The sequence below is a fragment of the Coffea arabica genome, chromosome 6c (genome assembly GCF_036785885.1).
Source record: "Coffea arabica cultivar ET-39 chromosome 6c, Coffea Arabica ET-39 HiFi, whole genome shotgun sequence".
Classification (NCBI taxonomy): domain Eukaryota; kingdom Viridiplantae; phylum Streptophyta; class Magnoliopsida; order Gentianales; family Rubiaceae; genus Coffea; species Coffea arabica.
In genome coordinates, this window is record NC_092320.1 from 6,382,535 (window position 1) to 6,400,214 (window position 17,680).

Here is a 17,680-nt window from a genome sequence, read left to right on the forward strand (position 1 = left end):
TTTTATTGTTTTTGTACAAAAAGGCAAACACATTTTCAAAACTAAGGAAAATTTGGTTCTGATTTGAAGGACTAATTTTGTTGATAGCAGTCAATTAAATTTAAATCCGGTAGCAGATGGTAGTACGTAGGTAAGATAATTGTTGAACAGAAACAAAGCGCGCGATTCGATGTTATGGTTAGAGCTGATACAGCATGCTACGTAGACGATGCAATGGTCCTGTGGCGGATGCCTCTGCAGAAAGTTTAGAGAAAATGAAGTCCTGAATTCAGAGTGAGTAAGGCTGATGGTCACCACCAAGCCTTTAAGGCTTTGGTGGGGGTGGGAGACCAAGTTGCCACAGTTGTGGTTTTTCAAAATTCAGATGGATGCGCGGTGCACCCGTTTGATTCGGTGGTGGTTCTGTCTCCATCAATCCCTCATAGGTCCAATTGGATTTCCCCGTAGTTAAAGTAGAATAGAGTAGGATTAGGATTAGGAGTAGAATTGACGATTGACAAAAAAAAAATTCAGAGTGAGTATAAAAGTATCAAAAACAATTACGAGTCCAGGAAAACAGCACCAAAGACAAAACTACATCCACCTCCCTCTAATTACAACCCGCGTCAGCGGGTATGGTAAGACTTCACCTAATTTAGACTCTTTCAAAAGAATTAAACATATCCAAGAGGACCGAGACGCCCCAGAAAGAAGGAAAAAAAAACACTAACATAAAAGAACGTTGAATCTGAAATAAACAAGAAGCAAATGGATCGGTAACATATAAATAATGGCTCTGACCATATAAATAATGGCAAGGAGGATTAAAAAAACAAGAACTTTTTGACTGCTTCTTCTCGTTACTTCCATGGCCGGATGGAAAGCACAACGATGAGGATGATGATGAGCAGAAGGACGATCCCAATACAAGTCCACTTTCTGGTATTCTTCTGATGCTTCCTAGCCACCTGCAGCTGCTGTGTTCCGCCTCTAACAAAAGAACTGGCCCTTTGAACCTGACTCTCAATATCATCAAGTTGCTCCCCCTGAGTCTCCACCAAAACAGCCATGTCCAGAAACACCTGATGCAACTCTTTCAAATTCTTCTCAATCTCCTTCACTGCATCGTGCCTCTCCTGAATTTCCATGATGGTGTCCATCACCTGACCCCTCCCCTGCTGCTGTATTGCCTTCTGCAAGAATGTCTCACTCTGCCCCGTTGAGATTAACGAATCCAAAACAGCTTCATCAGGGTTCTCCCCAGTCACCGTGTAATACCTCCTCTGGACAGTTTCCCTGTACTCCCCGGCCATCTTCTGCCGCAAGTCGCTGAACTGGTTCATTTGATCCTGAAGCTTTTTCCTCAGGCCGTTGACAACTGAGGTCCTCGTGCGATCAGAGGAGCTCCCGGGGCCGCAGCCCGGGATGCTACGGTTGGCGGCGTTGGACCTGTCCAAGGCCTCCAACCGTACCTTGATGAACTTGGCCTTCTTTAAGGATAAAGAAACGTCGCTGTCCATCTTGGTTCGGAGTTCCTTAACGGCTTTGGCGTTGTGGAGGGTCTTGCTCTGTTCGTTGGAGCTGTGAAGCTGGCTGTAGAGGGTCTCCAGATCCCTCAACTCATCCTTGATTGCCTCGACATCTTCGAAAAACTTGTCCAGGTTGACTCCGCCCGTGTTGTTGGTCATTTCGATGCTGTGGGAATCCGGGGACTGATCCTGGCTGCGAAACCGCGAGAATGATCCGGAGAAAAGATCGTTCATATTGGCTAACTTTTCTTTTAGTAGTCTAACCTTTTAATGATGAAGTAATGGGTGAATCCGGTGGCGACTTGACAGGGGTAGGTGAGCGAGCGTATGGGGCCCTGGCCCTGATCTTTATGTAGTGGTGCCGGACAAGCAGATAAAAATGGATGATACTTTAAAGCAAGGGAAAAAGTTTATGGGAACTTATGATTATCTTTTGGATGGAAAACGTTGGAACTGAAAATCGAAGGAAAAAAGAGGAGAGGAAGGAGAGTTTTTGAGAAGGGAGATAGCGGGGAGCTTTATTCTTGAAAGGCTGCCCGGCTGCTGTCTGCACCGGAGAATGGTAATAAGAAAAGAAGAGACTTGTCAAATTGGGCCACTTTTGTTTCGCGTTGAACTACTCTAGTCCATGGGGAAAGAAGAGAGGGAAAAGTCAACTGATGCTTATGTTTTGGGATTTTTTTTTTCCTTCTTCTTCTTTGGAAGACGGCTGATAGGGAATGGCGAAATAGAATGGAAAGTGGGAAGGGATAATTGGAGAAATGGTCACACAAATATTTTTTTTTTTTTGTACGTACAACTTCAAACTAGTCCTTAATGCCACCCTTTTTTATTTTTTGATTGGAAAAAAAAAAAAGTCCTTAATGCCATCTTAAAAAATAAGAATTGGTCAAAGCTTTTAGTAGTCACCAGGAAAGGCAGAATTGAGGGAGATTTAGGCACTACCAGACTACCGGTACCAGACACGGATTTTACAAAATCCGTGTAAAACGTTTATTCTAGAACTGGAAGTAGTTCGGAACGCGCTGTGCCTCTCTAAAAAGTGATTTACTTCTTAATGGCTAAGCATAATTAGTAGTTAAGCTTCAAAGGGCGAAACTTCAAAGAAAGAACTGATCCTGATGTCATGGAATTGTACAGTTTTAGACAAACACCAAAAAAAATTTACTTGTCAAACCGGCGATGGATACCGACTGTATATACCTGATCAAGAGGCCTGGTTGTGGATATAATCATTTTGCCCAGTTAATAAAGCAGATGAAAACAGGTCAAGATTTCAAAAGGTGGATGTTGTTATCCTGTGGTTCGATTCTTGGGTAGAACAGAAAAGTGGATATTCGTCATGTAACGCGCAAAATTAAGCCACAAGGTCATAGCAAAAAGATATGTGACAGGAGCTTCCCATTAGTAAAATATAACTTCACCAATTGTTTACACAGAAGTATAGGTTCAACTTTACGGCTGATTACCTTACTCCAAACTAATCGGTTGGGACAATCACGGGATCATGTTTTGCTGTTGGGTAGTTATGTTCCGGGATTGTGTTTACATGTGTGCCGTTGCTTTTGAATGGGGTAAAACGGAAGGTTAAATTTTGTGGTTTGAGAATTTATGTTCGGGTATCATCCTCTTATGGAGGAAAAGTAGTATACAGATATCCGAAGGAACCATTTTGACATACTATACAAGATCAAGAAGCAGCTGTATCCATGTTTTCCAAAATCAACTTGAAATTACCATGATGATACACAAAAGAAAGACAAAATTTAAAAATTTTTCCGTTCAAAATCATGAGAATCATAGTAAACATCATGTTAAAAGAGATGATTAATCTGTATTGCTGAATCGTTTAATCATTAGTGTAGATTTGTTGCTTATTTGTATTACCAAGTTTATTAAATGTGAATTTTTTGAGTGATTAAATGTGTGTATTAATTATTTCTAACTTTTAATTGTTTTCATTCTTTTACTAATACGACTTATATACATGCATAGGAGGTATTTATAGAATAAAAGTTTTATCCCTCTCCTTAAGCTACTTTTTTAATACTACTTTTTTAAATTGTACTAACTTTGTAATCAAAATCATAACCTCAATGGAGGTTTCTGTAATTTTACAAATTTCAAAGAGGCTAGTGAAATTGTCAGAAATTAACCTCTGAAACTTGAGATTTTTAACAATTTCATTCAGATCACTCGAAATTTTCAAAATTACACATACCTTCCTTATCATTTGAAATGACAATATTGCCCTTAAATATTTTAATGAAATTCCCTTGTGTTTGCATGCTTATATTTAGAATGACTTTTAAAATTATTTTTTCATTCTTTTTCCTTCTTATTCCTTTTTTTTTATTTTTTGCCAATAAAACTATAAAACTGCCACAATGACCTCTAGTTTCTATTGTAACCAAATATTAAATTATTATTTTTTTATGAGTTAACTTTATATGCAATCCAATATTTTTTCTAATCTTTGTTTTCTATTTTTTATTAAAATTAAAAATGATAAAAAAAGCTCCAAAATTACTACTAAATTATGATAATCCTATTATTCAAAAAATTCATAAATTCTAAATGAATTATTTCAACATTTTCTTTTATATTTTATAAATCTAAATCAATAATAAAATACCATCAAAAGTATCCTATCATAGTGATAAAATTATTATTATAGTTGTTTATCAAATAATAGGTATGGACATAAAAAATTTGGCATATTTTCTTTATAATTATACAAGATAATCTTATAATTGTATAGGGAAGTAAATTAAAACTCATTACAAAAAGACATTTTTGGGTATTCATTTAAAAATTTGACTAAGTCAATATTATTTTAAGATTTTCTTACAAAAACTATCAAATCAAGCAAGGTAAATATAATTATTCAAACCTCAAGAGAGTTCAGTAAAATTATCAAAAATCTCATGGGAGATTTCTGAAATTAACCCTAAATACATTTTGCCTGCTACATACTTGAGACCTCATAGCCATAGTCGTTTGACTAGTATTCGTATCAATTAAATTGGATATTTGGAGATTACGTATAAATACATTTCTCTATTACATACTTGAAACCTCATAGTCATTTGATTAATATTCCTGTTAGTTAAGATGGGTTTTGGATATGATGCATAAATATAGACTTTTTATCCTAGCATACATTCCTCTTTCTCTTTCTCTCACACACAACAATACTATCCCATATACACAAGTAAAGACATATTTAAAAAAAATATTATTATTTTGATTGATATTTAAATTTGGTAGTTAAATTTAATTAGTTATCAAAAAGATATTAATTATTACTTCACCGGCTCAATATTTTCCACACTCAAATTTCAAAATTTCAAAATTTAGACTTGGGACTTTTAGTTTTATCAAGCAGGTGCTAAAGTTTGGAGATTCATTTGGCAGTTGGCCCATCATCCAAAAATGCTCATTGTGACGCCTCACATTTCTCCCTAAAACGAATCAAAGGGTATCAGCGGGATGCCTGTCTAACTCTTGTCAGTACTCGGTACAATTTAAATTCAAATTTAAAAATAATACCCGATAATACAAGTCCAAATAGAGAAACTTCGCTCCCTTAAATAAACTTTCAAGTCTTACATCACCAGTTCTCGAAAGTACATCAACATTTCCAAAATATACAATCATTATAATTCGACTAGTCAATTACATCCCATGATTCTAATCAAAAGCAATCAAATCGGCTTTTTTCTCTAAATCTTTCAATCCGACTCTGTTAAGAAAAACAAAACTAATGGGGTGAGTTGACGCCCAATGAAGTCAAGAAAGACATGCAAGCGAATAGTTCAAATAACAATAACATTTGTACAATAAATAAAACTATAAATTTCAAGTAATTTGCGATTAACAATTAAACACATTTGAGTAGGATACAGGAGCTCTCAAGAGATAATTTTCACTTGTTTTGTCAAAATTCAATCAAATACCTCCTCAAAATGACACTTCGTCATCTGAGTAGGTAATCAACTCCGTAAAATTTCATTTTTTCAATTATGGTTCTGAGTCGACATGAGAGATACCTCCCAACCGAATTGGTGTGGTACATACTATCGCTCAAGAAATCGATTATACGTTTATGGTTCTAAATCGACATGAGAGATACCTCTCACCCAAATCGGTGTGGTATATACTGTCGCTCAGGGAACTGATTATAGCACTGAGACGATATGAGAGGCACATCCCACTCGAATCGGTGTGGTACATGCTTCCGCTCAGAACTCACGAGTTAAACATGTTCATGTACAATTATCAAATCATATGTATTTAGATCTTAAATATCACGTAGTTCAAAGAGAGAAAGGACAAGGGTATCCCGACGAGTAAAATATGATTTGTTGATAAGATTTACTTCGATCGATGTCGAGTCAACACAAATGTAATTTGCAATGGCAACATTTCACTTGATTCACATAGCACAATTCAATTGTAGCATCACTTAAGGAGAACGAGTGTGATAAAGTACACATTCGTCTCAACAATTTCACAATACTCAATTAACAATTAAAGCATTTATCAACAATTTATGCATTTGACACTCACCAAATCACAATAAGAGAGTAAGTGCAAAAGATCTTTAATGATCCGTTTCGGAATTCTCTTCAAAACATTCTTGATCGCATGAAGAAAACGACCAATAATCACTCTCACATATTTTCACAAATTTATTGTTAAATAAGGAAAAATGCACACAATTTTTAAAATTCAAGTCAATGTCCTTATAAGACTTTACTTTATCGAAAGTCAAGATTTAAAAGTGAAAATTTTAAAGTTATTAAAGAAACTCGTATTCCCCAAATAATCGGGTTCAAAACAATATACCAATATCAAGATAAGAAGTCAAATTTTCAAAATTTCATTTTCTAAGAAATTGGCAAATTTCAGCTTTGCGCGTCAAATTTAGAAAAATCAAATCTTGCAATCAATAGGTCCAAAATTAGAAAACTTAGTATCGTTGAAAACTAGATCCAAAGTAATAAAAATTCCTAGAAAACATTTTTTCAATATTTTAAAAGGAAGACATTCAAATTTCAACTCAAAATGGCTGATATAAGCACACAAGGCAGTTTTAGTCTTGTTGTTCGGTAAATTTTGAAAATTCGACAGAATTTACAAGAAAGTGAACTAGTTTATGAAATTTGTAACACAATGAGAATTTCAATCAAGATTTCAAACACAACAAATGAAACTAAATTCGGAGTTTTGACTGCCAAAATATAGAAGCTCAAAGTTGGCCAAAACTGAAGACAGTTCAGTAAATTTTCCAGACTTGAAGAATAACTTTGGCACACCATTTGGGTATCGAAATGATCTTAGAATAATACCAAATTTGGTACAATTCAACTTCCACAGGAGGATTACTTCTCTATCAAATTTTACCTAAAAACTCGTATGGAAAGATAGTTAACAAAACTACCAAAGTTCAAGAAATTCCCAAAGCAAATCTGTATTCTTGTTTTTTTTTCCCTTTTCAAATATTTTGCATCATGAAATCAGTCTCATTTTGATTCATTTGTGAAACCAAAATCCAAAGAACATTTCATAAGTAATTTATAGTTGGTTGACATCAAATTTTCGAAATAAAACATTTCACAAACAACTAAACCAGTCGGCCAGCAAAAAGAAGGGTTTTTCAGTTTTGTTGCAGTTTGAAAATTGAACCATATCTCACTCAATACAACTTGAAATTGAGAATGGTTGGTAACGTTAGAAACTAGATTCAAAAGACTATATTTCATCAGAAGAAGTCGTTCTGAAAATCAATTCATAGCTAGTTCGAATTCAAGCGACAAGTCATAGCTTCTCACAGTCATTCGAATAGAATAGCAGAACAGAACAAAAAACTTTGGTGAATCACTACGGATCACTCAGTTCGAACTAGATGGTACATTTTATACCGTTAGAAAGCTATAAATATCTAATTTCAAATGCCGTAAACGGCGACGCGGAGCTTATTTGAATTTAAGGCAAAGAACGATTTTGACGTTTGTACAAAGAGATATGTTCGATCAAAGGGACACTGTTCAAGCTGTCCGAACACAGTTTCCAGATTTGATTAAATTTTGAAATTTCATGTTTTGCTCAACCAATTCAAATGATTTTTGGTAGAAACTTTCTACACACTATATGCAACATATATACATCAGTTTCACAGTTATTTGAGCACCAAAAAATTGAAATATAAACAAGGCAAGACAGAACAGATTTCGGCCAGCATCCTTGCGCAATTTCCTTCGATTTTCTATCCATAATCATCTTAAACAACACTTAAACAACTCAAACCAAGCATTATATTATCATATCAGTCCATACAACTAAAATGGGAATTCATAGAACCCATTTCAACCAATCCAATCCAAGTAATAACAACAATAATGAAGTTACAAGCTTGAAAGCCAAGGATAAAACCCATTAAAGCCAATAATGAAAGATTGGATGGTGTTGGATGGTTACCCCCTAACTTTGAGAGAAACCATAAATTTTTTTGGCACAAAAGCTCCGAAAAAACCACCAAGATGAAGTCTTTCTTCTAACTTAAGTAAATTCTCAAGTGATTTGTGAGTTGGATGCAAAGTTTGAGATGAAATGGAGGAAGATTGGTGCAAGAATGGTGGAAGCTTTTCTTCCTTTCTTTTTCTTGCTGTTTGGTCGGCTGAAATGAAGAAGAGAAGTATTCACTCTTAATAGTCTAGTATAGGTTTCTTAAATCTTCATTTACCGTTCCGACTCGATTTACGTGAACTTCCGATTCGGGCGCAATAAAGCGAAACTTACAAGAAATTTATGTAACAATGATATAACTAACTAACTCTAAGGTAAATAATTATAAAAATAACTATTTTAAGAATAAATACGAGTTCTCAAATCTCCAAAATTATTGCATTCTCGGATCGAATTTTATCTCAAAAAACGTGTACTTATTATTCCTTACTAAACGAACCTCCGAAAAATTAAATTTATTAACGAGACGTTTTAAAAATATAAGTAAGACATTGTTCCATATAAATGGAGTTAAAATGGTTGAAATAAATTATTCAGAGAAAACGGGTGAATAAATATTTAAATAAACTAGTGAAATAGAATTAAAGTAAGTAAAAAAAATTCGGATCCTCACACTCATACCAATATTTGACGTTTAATTAGTTTTCTAAGTATAAATTTGGTATTGAAAAACATTAAACTCCAACAACTCATATCAGATATTCCTACGTGCAACACAAACTCTAGATTGGTTTAATAAAAATTGATTGGAGCTCAACTGTATTGATATCAAACTCAATTCTAAGCTCGTTTGAAATGTCAAACTATTGACAAAGTTAATTAATTGGGGTTAATTACAATTTATCACTTAAGGTATACCTCAATTCTTGATTTACCTTTTTTTTGGGTGTCACTTAACTACTTGAGAGACAAAAATATCCTCCTACTATACTAAGTTTTTATTTTTTAAATAATTTACTTCATTTTTCCATTGAAATTTAACATGTGGTTTAATTTTAACCACTCTAATTGATGGTGGTAAAGTTTCTCATTAAAGGAGTATGTTTATTAGGGTATACATCAATAATTGATTTTTTTTTAAAGGCAAAAAACCCTAATAATTAAAAATCAACTAGAGGGAAAAGAATGAAAAAATCTAAATATTGACATATGAATATGTGATTATAAAAAAATGAGTAATTGACTTTGAATTTTCTAATTATAAGAAAATAAAATAATAAATTGTTCTATTGGAAAATAGATGAAATTTGTTAATAATTAACTAATTATATAGAAAAACATATTTAGTATATTTACAATTGTAAATTAAAGAATCAACATCCTTAATTTTTTGTTAGAGAAAATTTTGATTTGCTTAAAAATAAAATTAAAAAAAAATAATTTTGATTAGAAAAAGATGAGAGAGGAAAAAATAAGAGCAGTAGTTTTGTCTCTCAGGGGGTTGAGTGACACAAAATAAAAAGTCAGGGGGTAAAGTGAGAATCAGGCATGCTTAAGGAGAATAAATTGTAATGAACCCTCATTTTTCAACCCTTCATAGTTGATGCCCATGATTGTAAGGAACCGCTTCTTAACGAGCACTGAAAGCGGGTTGAAGCTTGACGCATCTTTCGATACCGCTTGACGCATATTTGAGGCCCTCCCACGCCGCTTCTAACCATACCATACTAGGCAGTAGGCACTAGCATTTCATTTGCTGTTCCAATTCATCTCAGTCGGACTCTCAGGCAGACAGGCGCCCAAAAAGGCTCCAACTTTCACAAATGGCGACCATCCGAATGATTGGCAAGTAACCCTTTTCTGTATTTGTCTTGAATAAAGCACCGAATCATTTTAATCATGTTTAATGATATAGTGTTTGTGGGATTTTAACTTGAACAGATATAGCAGTCAATCTCACTGGTATGTCAAATCTTAATTCATGTTAAAACATTTTGTTTTGGCACATAGTTTTTTGAGTAAATCTAATTTCAATGGATAAATGAATCTCAATTACAGATGGTATGTTCAAAGGAATATACAACGGCAAGAAATACCATGTGGCAGATATTTCTGCAGTACTCAGCAGGGCTTGGAGCGCCGGTGTTGATCGAATTATTGTAAGGATATATCCCTGAACAAAACTCTGATCTTTTTCATAGGGATATGTCTCGTGGGACTATTTTTCTGGTTGGTATTGTTATTAGCTCGTTGCAAAGGATAAGTTTGCAGCACATTAGCAGGGTTTTTTTTTTTTTTGCTGGGGGTTGGGAAAGGAGTATCAGCGGTCCCGCAAAATGAAACTCTGCTTGGAGTTAGATAGATGGTATTATTAACTCAGGCTGTCTGATAGTTTGGCTTGCTCAATAAATCGAGAGGATATGAACTTTGGGTCGTTTGAAGTTCCACTTTTGGAGAAGTTCAACCTCTTGTTTTTGATATCATAGAGGATGGATGAGCTTGTCTGATTTGTAATTAATTCCGTTTTATTGGAGTAACAGAACTGAGAGGTTTATTTCTTGTTGGTAAGGTTGGTTATTTGCCTTCTGTAATCGGGCCTAATCATACTAAATGATTCTTTAGTTGTCTTACGTTTTCTGTCCTAGGTTACTGGTGGATCTCTAGAGGAATCAAAAGAAGCTCTTGCTATTGCTGAAACTGATGGTTAGTGAGACACGTTTTCCTTTGTTACATTTTTCTCCTTTCTCTGCTATTTGTCTCTCACTTGGTGCCTTATACCCTATATTCTTGGCAATCCATTTTCCCTTGCAGCAAGACTTTTTTGCACGGTTGGCGTGCACCCAACAAGATGCAAAGTGAGTGTTGATACTCTTCTTGATGCCATCCTTAAGTTATTGAATGTGTGAGAATGAGGATGCATGGATACATTTGTGATTGTCATACCTTGATAATTGATTCAGGAATTTGATGAGAGTGGGGATCCCGAAAAGCATTTTCAGTCTCTTCTCTCACTGGCTAAAGAGGGGGTTGAGAAAGGAAAGGTAAACCAAAGTGCTGGATTTAGGAGAACATAGAGAAGATTACTATAGGTACATATATCTTCCTCAATTTTCTTAGTGCGACAATTTAATTTTTGTAAGGTGGTGGCAATTGGTGAATGTGGACTGGATTATGACAGGCTTCATTTTTGCCCGTCTGAGATTCAACAGAAGTATGTGCTTGCCTCAAAGATTAGTTTTTTCTCCCCCCTTTCTTCCCCTTTAATTCTTGATGAGTCTGAGAGGTGTATTGAGGGTCAATGAAAAATGCTGCTTTTATTCATTGTCGTGGTTTAGGTGTATAATGACGTACTGATTCTATGGTTCCAGTTGTCTGTCTTTTGTTCTGGTCGAAACAGATATTTTGAGAAGCAGTTTGAACTAGCTCACGCAATGAGGCTTCCAATGTTTCTTCACATGCGAGCAGCTGCTGAGGACTTTTGTACCATTCTGGAGAGAAATAAGGAGCGGTAAATTTTCTTAACTACTAAAATTAGAATCAAAAGCATTAGTATCTGATTAATTTGCGTATTTGTAGTTGTTGTATATTGCACCAATCAACTGCCAAAGATGGTCTGTAAATACTCATTATTTACCATCACAGCGAGTCATGTTAGATTTCAAGATGAACATTGGGTTGGATCTTTAAAATATTCATCTTTTCTTAAAGAAATGTTGAATTAGTATGAGGCTTCGATAACACTAGTTGCCTTAGTAAACGCAAGGAACTGTTGGTAACTTGTTTAAAGTCTTAAGGCCCCATGCTTCATAACATAGGAAATTGTTTCTCATCTTTCTCCTAGCTAACTAATTTTTAATTGGAAGCTCAGCCATAATTCCTATGACTTGCTTCTGTTGTGTTAGTCCAAAGCTATTTTACTTGTGCTCTGTACTCAATCACATATCTGTTTAGGTTCTGCGGTGGGGTTGCTCACTCCTTTACAGGCAGTGCAGAAGAGCGTGATAAACTTCTTTCATTCAGTAATATTTTTATAGGTGAATGCTCTTCTCTGATTACTTCCTATGCTCTTTAAGCTTTTTCTTCATACTTTAACATTTGGAGTTAGTGACGTCAAATCAATCTTTATGGTTTTTCTTTCTTTCCTTGCCTTTTCTCTTTTTGTATCTTGAAGGCGTGAATGGTTGCTCACTGAAGACAGTTGAGAATCTTGATGTTGTTAAGGGCATACCGATGGAGCGAATGATGATCGAGACAGATTCTCCATATTGTGAAATAAAAAATACTCATGCAGGGATTAATTTTGTGAAAACCTCATGGCCGTCCAAGAAGAAAGAAAAACATGATCCAGACTACGCCATCAAAGGTCGAAATGAACCCTGTACGGTACGGTATGTGGTAATGGATGTTACATCTGATGTAGCTCTTAGAAGTGTCACATTGTACTCGTTGGTTGGCTGGCCCAACTTTCTGAACGAATCAAGAAAGAAAGATGGCTATATGTCATAACAGCAGTATTTTTCTCACCAAGGACTGGGTGAACATGCATAAGTAGGACGAAACCTTATATGATGACAAAACTTGCATGATTCTTGAGATCTCTTTTTCTTTCCTTTGCTAGCTGGAAATTCCTCCAGTAGAAATATTAAAATCTATTCACATCTTGAAATAACTGGTACATGACTCATCAGTTTCTCCTATCAATTACTAAGAAGAGAGAAAATTACCAAGTCCTTGGTGAGAAAAAAGTACTGCCGTTATGACATATAGCCATCTTTTTTTCTTGATTCATTCAGCAAGCTGTGCTAGCCTACCAAAGAGTAGATTCATGGTCGTTAGTTTTTCTTTTTTCCCTCTAATATTTCATCTGACTAAAGAATAATCAATAATCTCAGGCAAGTGCTTGAGGTGGTCGCTGGCTGCAAAGGTATTGCTGACATAGATCAATTGAGCAAGAAATTGTACCACAACACTTGCAGGTAATTTTGATGACATTTCTCATGTTCGTTCAAAACCAATGGACTAAAAATGCCTTTTACTGGATTTTCACTTTCTTGAGACATAAACAATTTTGTTTTGCGTGAATTATATGAGCAATATTAGAAGGTGATAATTAGGTCATTTGATAAGCCAGTATGCTGCCCGGGCCCTATAAGTTTCCCTGCAAAAAATGGTTTTTGTTTGATATCTGAAGCTTGAGACATCGGATGTAATCAGGATTTTCTTCCCTCAAGACGTTGACTCTGCAGCAGACGCACTTCTTGCTGGTCATGATACTGCTGAAAGATCACAGCGTGTTTAGCTTAAGAGAAGCTACCGGAGAGGTTTATCTTTAGTTTTGTTTTTCCTTCGTATTTGTCTGAGGCTGTGATTTATTGAGAACGCCAAAACAACTGGCACTGGGTACTCTTTACCTTGGAACATTAGCCGAATCCAGTTCCAACTATTAATGCTTCTCTTCATTTTGGTTGACGTTCTATGTTGAGGGATTTTTAAGCTCTGAACTTGAATAAGATGCCGTTGAAAAATGCTTCTTCACTTGGTACTCTTTACCTTGTACGTATCTTCGTACTCAAAAGTGGATAAATTAATGTTCCCGAAGGGAGGGAAGCTCAAATATGATGGCCTTATCGGTCTCTCAGCATGCGACTGGCCTTATCGGTCTCGTTCCATTGGCAGCGTATACTGCAGAGATTTCCCCGTCCTTCATCTTCTGCGAACCATACGATTAGGGTCATGAAACGGCATTAATTGATTAGTGTTACGCTATTAGCCAAATCTCTGTTTGTTCTCGAGTCTGTCTCTTGATTATTCTATACCATCTCCTAGATTTCACCAGTAGTCCTCTCATAGAATCCTGTCGATCAATGAAAGTGTCTATCACGGCACTCCCGCATGGTTATTTCGATATCATACGATCATCTTTCCACCGAATTTTCTCATTATAGCTGTTTAAAAATCACGAGTGTGTGAAGAACTTGAAATTTGACGGGAAAGAACTGGTCGTAAATTGTACCCGTAGTCTTCCGCTAATCACGCAAAACGAAAATTTAAGGCTATCTGAAAGTACAACACTAATATTCATTAAACAATGTCCTTCTCTAGGCATCTTTGGCTTCCGTCTGTGCCATGATACAAGTGAATCGGAACTTTAGCAGGGAACAAAATTGGACTCAATCGTCTCTACGGCAGTTTTGCTGGCCTCCTCCACTCCACATCATCCCCTCACAAGGGTATGGCAATACTAATTCATCCACCCCTCTTAGTAGCTAATAACACAAAACACTAAGGCTGCTTTAACTATCTGGCTCAGAATTTGTTTCAGGTGCTGGAGGAGGAGATATGAAAGATCTTTGTTGTGCCAAGTTTAACCGTAGAGGCCGGCCTTCCACCTCCTACAAAATCACACAAAATGAATTCCGTAAGAAAGGATGTGACAAACATGAAGCATGCAATCTCAATCTAACGTTGATATACCACTCCATTCATGGCCTCAAGTGCAGAATCCACCTCTTCAGCGGACGCAAAGCTAATAAATCCAAATCCTCGGGATCTTCCGGTATCCCTATCATAGACGACTTTGGCGCTCAAGAATCCTGGCTGGTCTTGGACAGCTTCTCTGAGGCCTTGAGAGGTTAGACCCCAGCTTAGGTTTCCTGCATAGATCTTATGTGGGCTATCTACAAATCCCTGGTTGCTGCTTCTGATCTTTGACTCCATGACTTCTCGCTCACCTCCTCGTGGCACCTCAGGAAAATTCACCTTTGCAGTTCGGCCCCCAACTTGCTGTTCATAATTATTACAATACGCCAAATTTAAGAAAAGAACGGCTATCAGCTACTTCCGAAGCAGCAAAGCCACTACATTTAGTTTACATCGTTAGAAGTGGCAAAACATGTCAATCATCAATGGGAGCTGATGGTTTTGTACATCATCTTCTCTGGGGAGTAATAAAAACCTCTGCAATGACTTCAGTAAGAGATTTTATACATGTAATAGTGTGTCCCCCAGCCACCCCCAACTCTTTATCTCATTCTGTGACAAGTAGACGCTTAATTATCGTAAGTTTATAAGTTATGCACACTTATTTTTGGGAGGACTGATAGAAAACAAGAAAAATTGAAGGCACTATAACTAAACCTCCTCAATTCGTCCCAGAGATAATTATCTGGTCAAGAACACAAATTATCCTTTGAATTGGTGACTGCCCAAGCAGGAGCAACATCATGCTCGTACTAATTGACATGAAACGCTCACAGAATTTGCTAACCATAAGCTATCTGGTTGAGAAAGGTCCAACAAGCTGACTTTACACTAAATAAAAGAAGATCAATGATTAGCACAGAGTGTGCAAGTTGTCCTAATATAAAGCATCTAGTATCCAACCTTAAACAATACCAGTAGCATATTATCCATTTCCATAGTTGAACACAAGATGTTTTCTGTCTGCCTTCTGAGGGAACTTAATTCAACCTCAACTAAATTTCCTCCAATGAACTACGTAACATTGCACATTATCCATTAAATCAGATAACTGGTAAGTAAAGCCAACAAGGTCTCAGACGAAAAACGCTCAAACAATCGACGAGACAAATCAAGTAGTAGTAGTAACGAAATGGTCAGATGAATCGCCATAAGGTCACTTACAGATCCATCAAACAGCCGAATTGCCTCCTTTGCTTCTTCAAAACTCCCCATTGTAACAAATGCAAATCCTCGACTCCTATCCGTCACTCTGTCATAAACAATCTTAAACACACAAATCCAGGAAAAAAAATAAAAACCAAAAATCAGCACCACCTCCAATCTCCCATCAACAAAGGTACAAACTTTGAAATCCCAATCAACATTACATATGTAATGAAGTGCCAGGACAGCAGAAAACTGAATTCTTGGTCGAGTACATCTAATCCAAAAAGTAATCTTTTATAATTTAAAGAATCAAGAAAAGGTAAAATAGACCTCAACAGAAGCAACACGGCCAGCTTCAGCAAAGATATCAGCTAATTGGGAAGAGGTCATCGCGTAAGGCAAGTTTCCCACGTATAATCTACGACCTTCAGTTGATAGAGATACAGCAGCTGTATCCCCATCATTTTCATCCTCAACGTCTTGTATTTCTTCTGCTTCTGCTTCTTCTTCTTCTTGTTCTTCTTCTTCTAGGACCTGTGTGCTTTGGATGGCATCAAAAGCATCAAAAGCAGTCGAAGCACAAACAAGTAGGGAGCGAGAGACCTGAGGAACAGGAGCAGAATTTAGAAGGTGATTAACCCTGCAAAAGTTTATGGGTTTTGTGGGCTTGAAGGGGAAGTGAATGGTGGACAGAGAAAGGTGTTCTAGGGAAGAAGATGATGATGGGATTGAGGAAGAAGAAGAGTTGGCAATGGCAGTGGCAACAGCCACTGATAGAGAAGAAGCTGACATTTTTTTTTTTGGCAAAAAATTAGCAGTAGCAGTATTGTGTTTGTTCGATCAATGGAATAAGGCTGGGGCTTTAGACTTCCTTGAAAGGGATAACAGATAAGGGGAGAAGGATACAAGATTAGAGGCCGAAAATTGGATTCTTTACTCCAAGACCACGGTAAGTCGCGCTCCCAATTTTACTCTGACGTTGTTGATAGCTTGGTGGTTATGAATTTTTCTTGTAGATGAAATGAAGTGCTGGCTTTAGGAGGGCAAGGAAATTGGGATGAGAATTCAACTAAAACATTGGCCGCGACGTATTTTCATGGTTCCAAATAAATTCATCAAAAGAAAAGGAAGTCCCTTTTCTCTCCCCATTTTCCCTTACCAAATGTTTACGATTTAATTATGCATGACATACTTTTACTGATAAAGCCAATTGAATAAGAACAAAATGGCAAAACAATTACTACTATTGCTCACATTATAAAGAGGAGGGGCAAAATCTTGCCACTGCATGTGAAAAGTTTTCAGGTATTCCAGAGCATGTGCAAGTCTAACCCAAAAAAAAAAGAAGCAAAAAAGAAAAAAGGTACTGCCATTCGGATTTTATAGGATCCTAAATTCTCAAAATAGAGAATACAATAGGATATGTCTGAAACCCAAAAAAAAAAAAAAAGGTCTAAGCATTTTCAAAGGGCATGAACTGCCAATTTCCAGAAGCATATAAACGTCCATCCTCACATGAACTTTTTCTAGGAAACTCTGAGATGGAATCAAGACCTGAGCAAGATCCATGATGAACAGTTTCGCTCCTGCGCCACTCTTCATTTTTGCTTACATGCATGTGTACTCCTTCCTCGACGATGTGTTGCTGCTGAAGAAGTCGTCATATTTATATGATGTAAGATTGAGTGACTGGGGAAGGCCTAATGGTAGCCTCATGCAAAGAGAGAAACTCAAGGTCAGCTACTTCTCTTCCAATCCAGGCTTCGCAGAGAGGATATCGAAGCTAACAAGGTGGTGAAATTTTGTGCTAGCTTCTGATTTTTTATGATTTCGTTCCCATCATCGCTGCTATTATTGCTGCAGATTTTCTGATTCCAGCACCTTTCCGTCTACCTTCTTGCAACAAACTAGAATTTGATCATCTACCTCTCTTTTCGTCCTTCTTAATTGGAGGAACTGAAAATTAACTACCATAAACATATTTCACAGGAGGCGCAAAATCAAGTACAACTACATATCTACCAGTCTACGATCTCAATTTCTTGGTTAATTGATCTGATGGACAACATGCA

General features: G+C 36.4%; 3 protein-coding genes across 6 annotated transcripts; 1 reads left to right on the forward strand and 2 right to left on the reverse strand.

Moving 5' to 3' along the window:
* Nucleotides 1-493: 493 nt before the first annotated feature.
* Nucleotides 494-2,217, reverse strand: LOC113691528 (syntaxin-121-like). Its single transcript, XM_072052417.1, has one exon. The coding sequence runs from the start codon at nucleotides 1,740-1,742 to the stop codon at nucleotides 840-842; it is 903 nt and encodes a 300-aa protein (XP_071908518.1). The 5' UTR covers nucleotides 1,743-2,217; the 3' UTR covers nucleotides 494-839.
* Nucleotides 2,218-9,566: 7,349 nt separating this feature from the next.
* On the forward strand, nucleotides 9,567-13,514 carry LOC113693681 (uncharacterized). Of its 3 annotated transcripts, none has more exons than XR_011815761.1 (12): nucleotides 9,567-9,824; nucleotides 9,921-9,941; nucleotides 10,038-10,138; nucleotides 10,625-10,682; nucleotides 10,791-10,834; nucleotides 10,940-11,020; nucleotides 11,120-11,190; nucleotides 11,377-11,487; nucleotides 11,931-12,013; nucleotides 12,151-12,362; nucleotides 12,872-12,955; nucleotides 13,194-13,514. XR_011815761.1 is itself a non-coding variant. In XM_072052421.1 (12 exons), the coding sequence occupies exons 1-12, from the start codon at nucleotides 9,803-9,805 to the stop codon at nucleotides 13,276-13,278; spliced, it is 978 nt and encodes a 325-aa protein (XP_071908522.1). In that variant the 5' UTR covers nucleotides 9,567-9,802; the 3' UTR covers nucleotides 13,279-13,514. The 3 variants fall into 3 exon arrangements, 2 of the variants coding, with proteins under 2 accessions (XP_071908522.1, XP_071908523.1); XM_072052421.1 differs by having other exon boundaries at nucleotides 12,151-12,367; XM_072052422.1 differs by lacking the exon at nucleotides 9,921-9,941 and having other exon boundaries at nucleotides 12,151-12,367.
* A 462-nt stretch (nucleotides 13,515-13,976) lies between these two features.
* LOC113692842 (33 kDa ribonucleoprotein, chloroplastic) lies at nucleotides 13,977-16,708 on the reverse strand. Of its 2 annotated transcripts, none has more exons than XM_072052424.1 (4): nucleotides 15,939-16,708; nucleotides 15,624-15,725; nucleotides 14,487-14,762; nucleotides 13,977-14,371 (listed from the first exon to the last, which is right to left on the reverse strand). In XM_072052424.1, the coding sequence occupies exons 1-4, from the start codon at nucleotides 16,398-16,400 to the stop codon at nucleotides 14,273-14,275; spliced, it is 939 nt and encodes a 312-aa protein (XP_071908525.1). In that variant the 5' UTR covers nucleotides 16,401-16,708; the 3' UTR covers nucleotides 13,977-14,272. The 2 variants fall into 2 exon arrangements, with proteins under 2 accessions (XP_071908525.1, XP_027067225.1); XM_027211424.2 differs by having other exon boundaries at nucleotides 14,454-14,762; nucleotides 15,939-16,697.
* Between the last annotated feature and the right edge of the window lie 972 nt (nucleotides 16,709-17,680).

What these genes read in the sequence shown, in the direction of transcription:
- LOC113691528 (XM_072052417.1), bottom strand. Translation starts at nt 1,742, where the DNA reads ATGAACGATCTTTTCTCCGGATCATTCTCGCGGTTTCGCAGCCAGGAT.
- LOC113693681 (XM_072052421.1), top strand. Translation starts at nt 9,803, where the DNA reads ATGGCGACCATCCGAATGATTG. An exon ending in GGCGACCATCCGAATGATTG is followed by an intron (nt 9,825 to 9,920) that starts GCAAGTAACCCT and finishes TAACTTGAACAG; the next exon opens with ATATAGCAGTCAATCTCACT. An exon ending in CCGGTGTTGATCGAATTATT is followed by an intron (nt 10,139 to 10,624) that starts GTAAGGATATAT and finishes TTTCTGTCCTAG; the next exon opens with GTTACTGGTGGATCTCTAGA.
- LOC113692842 (XM_027211424.2), bottom strand. Translation starts at nt 16,400, where the DNA reads ATGTCAGCTTCTTCTCTATCAGTGGCTGTTGCCACTGCCATTGCCAAC. An exon ending in GCCGTGTTGCTTCTGTTGAG is followed by an intron (nt 15,726 to 15,938) that starts GTCTATTTTACC and finishes TGTGTGTTTAAG; the next exon opens with ATTGTTTATGACAGAGTGAC. An exon ending in TTCGGCTGTTTGATGGATCT is followed by an intron (nt 14,763 to 15,623) that starts GTAAGTGACCTT and finishes AATTATGAACAG; the next exon opens with CAAGTTGGGGGCCGAACTGC.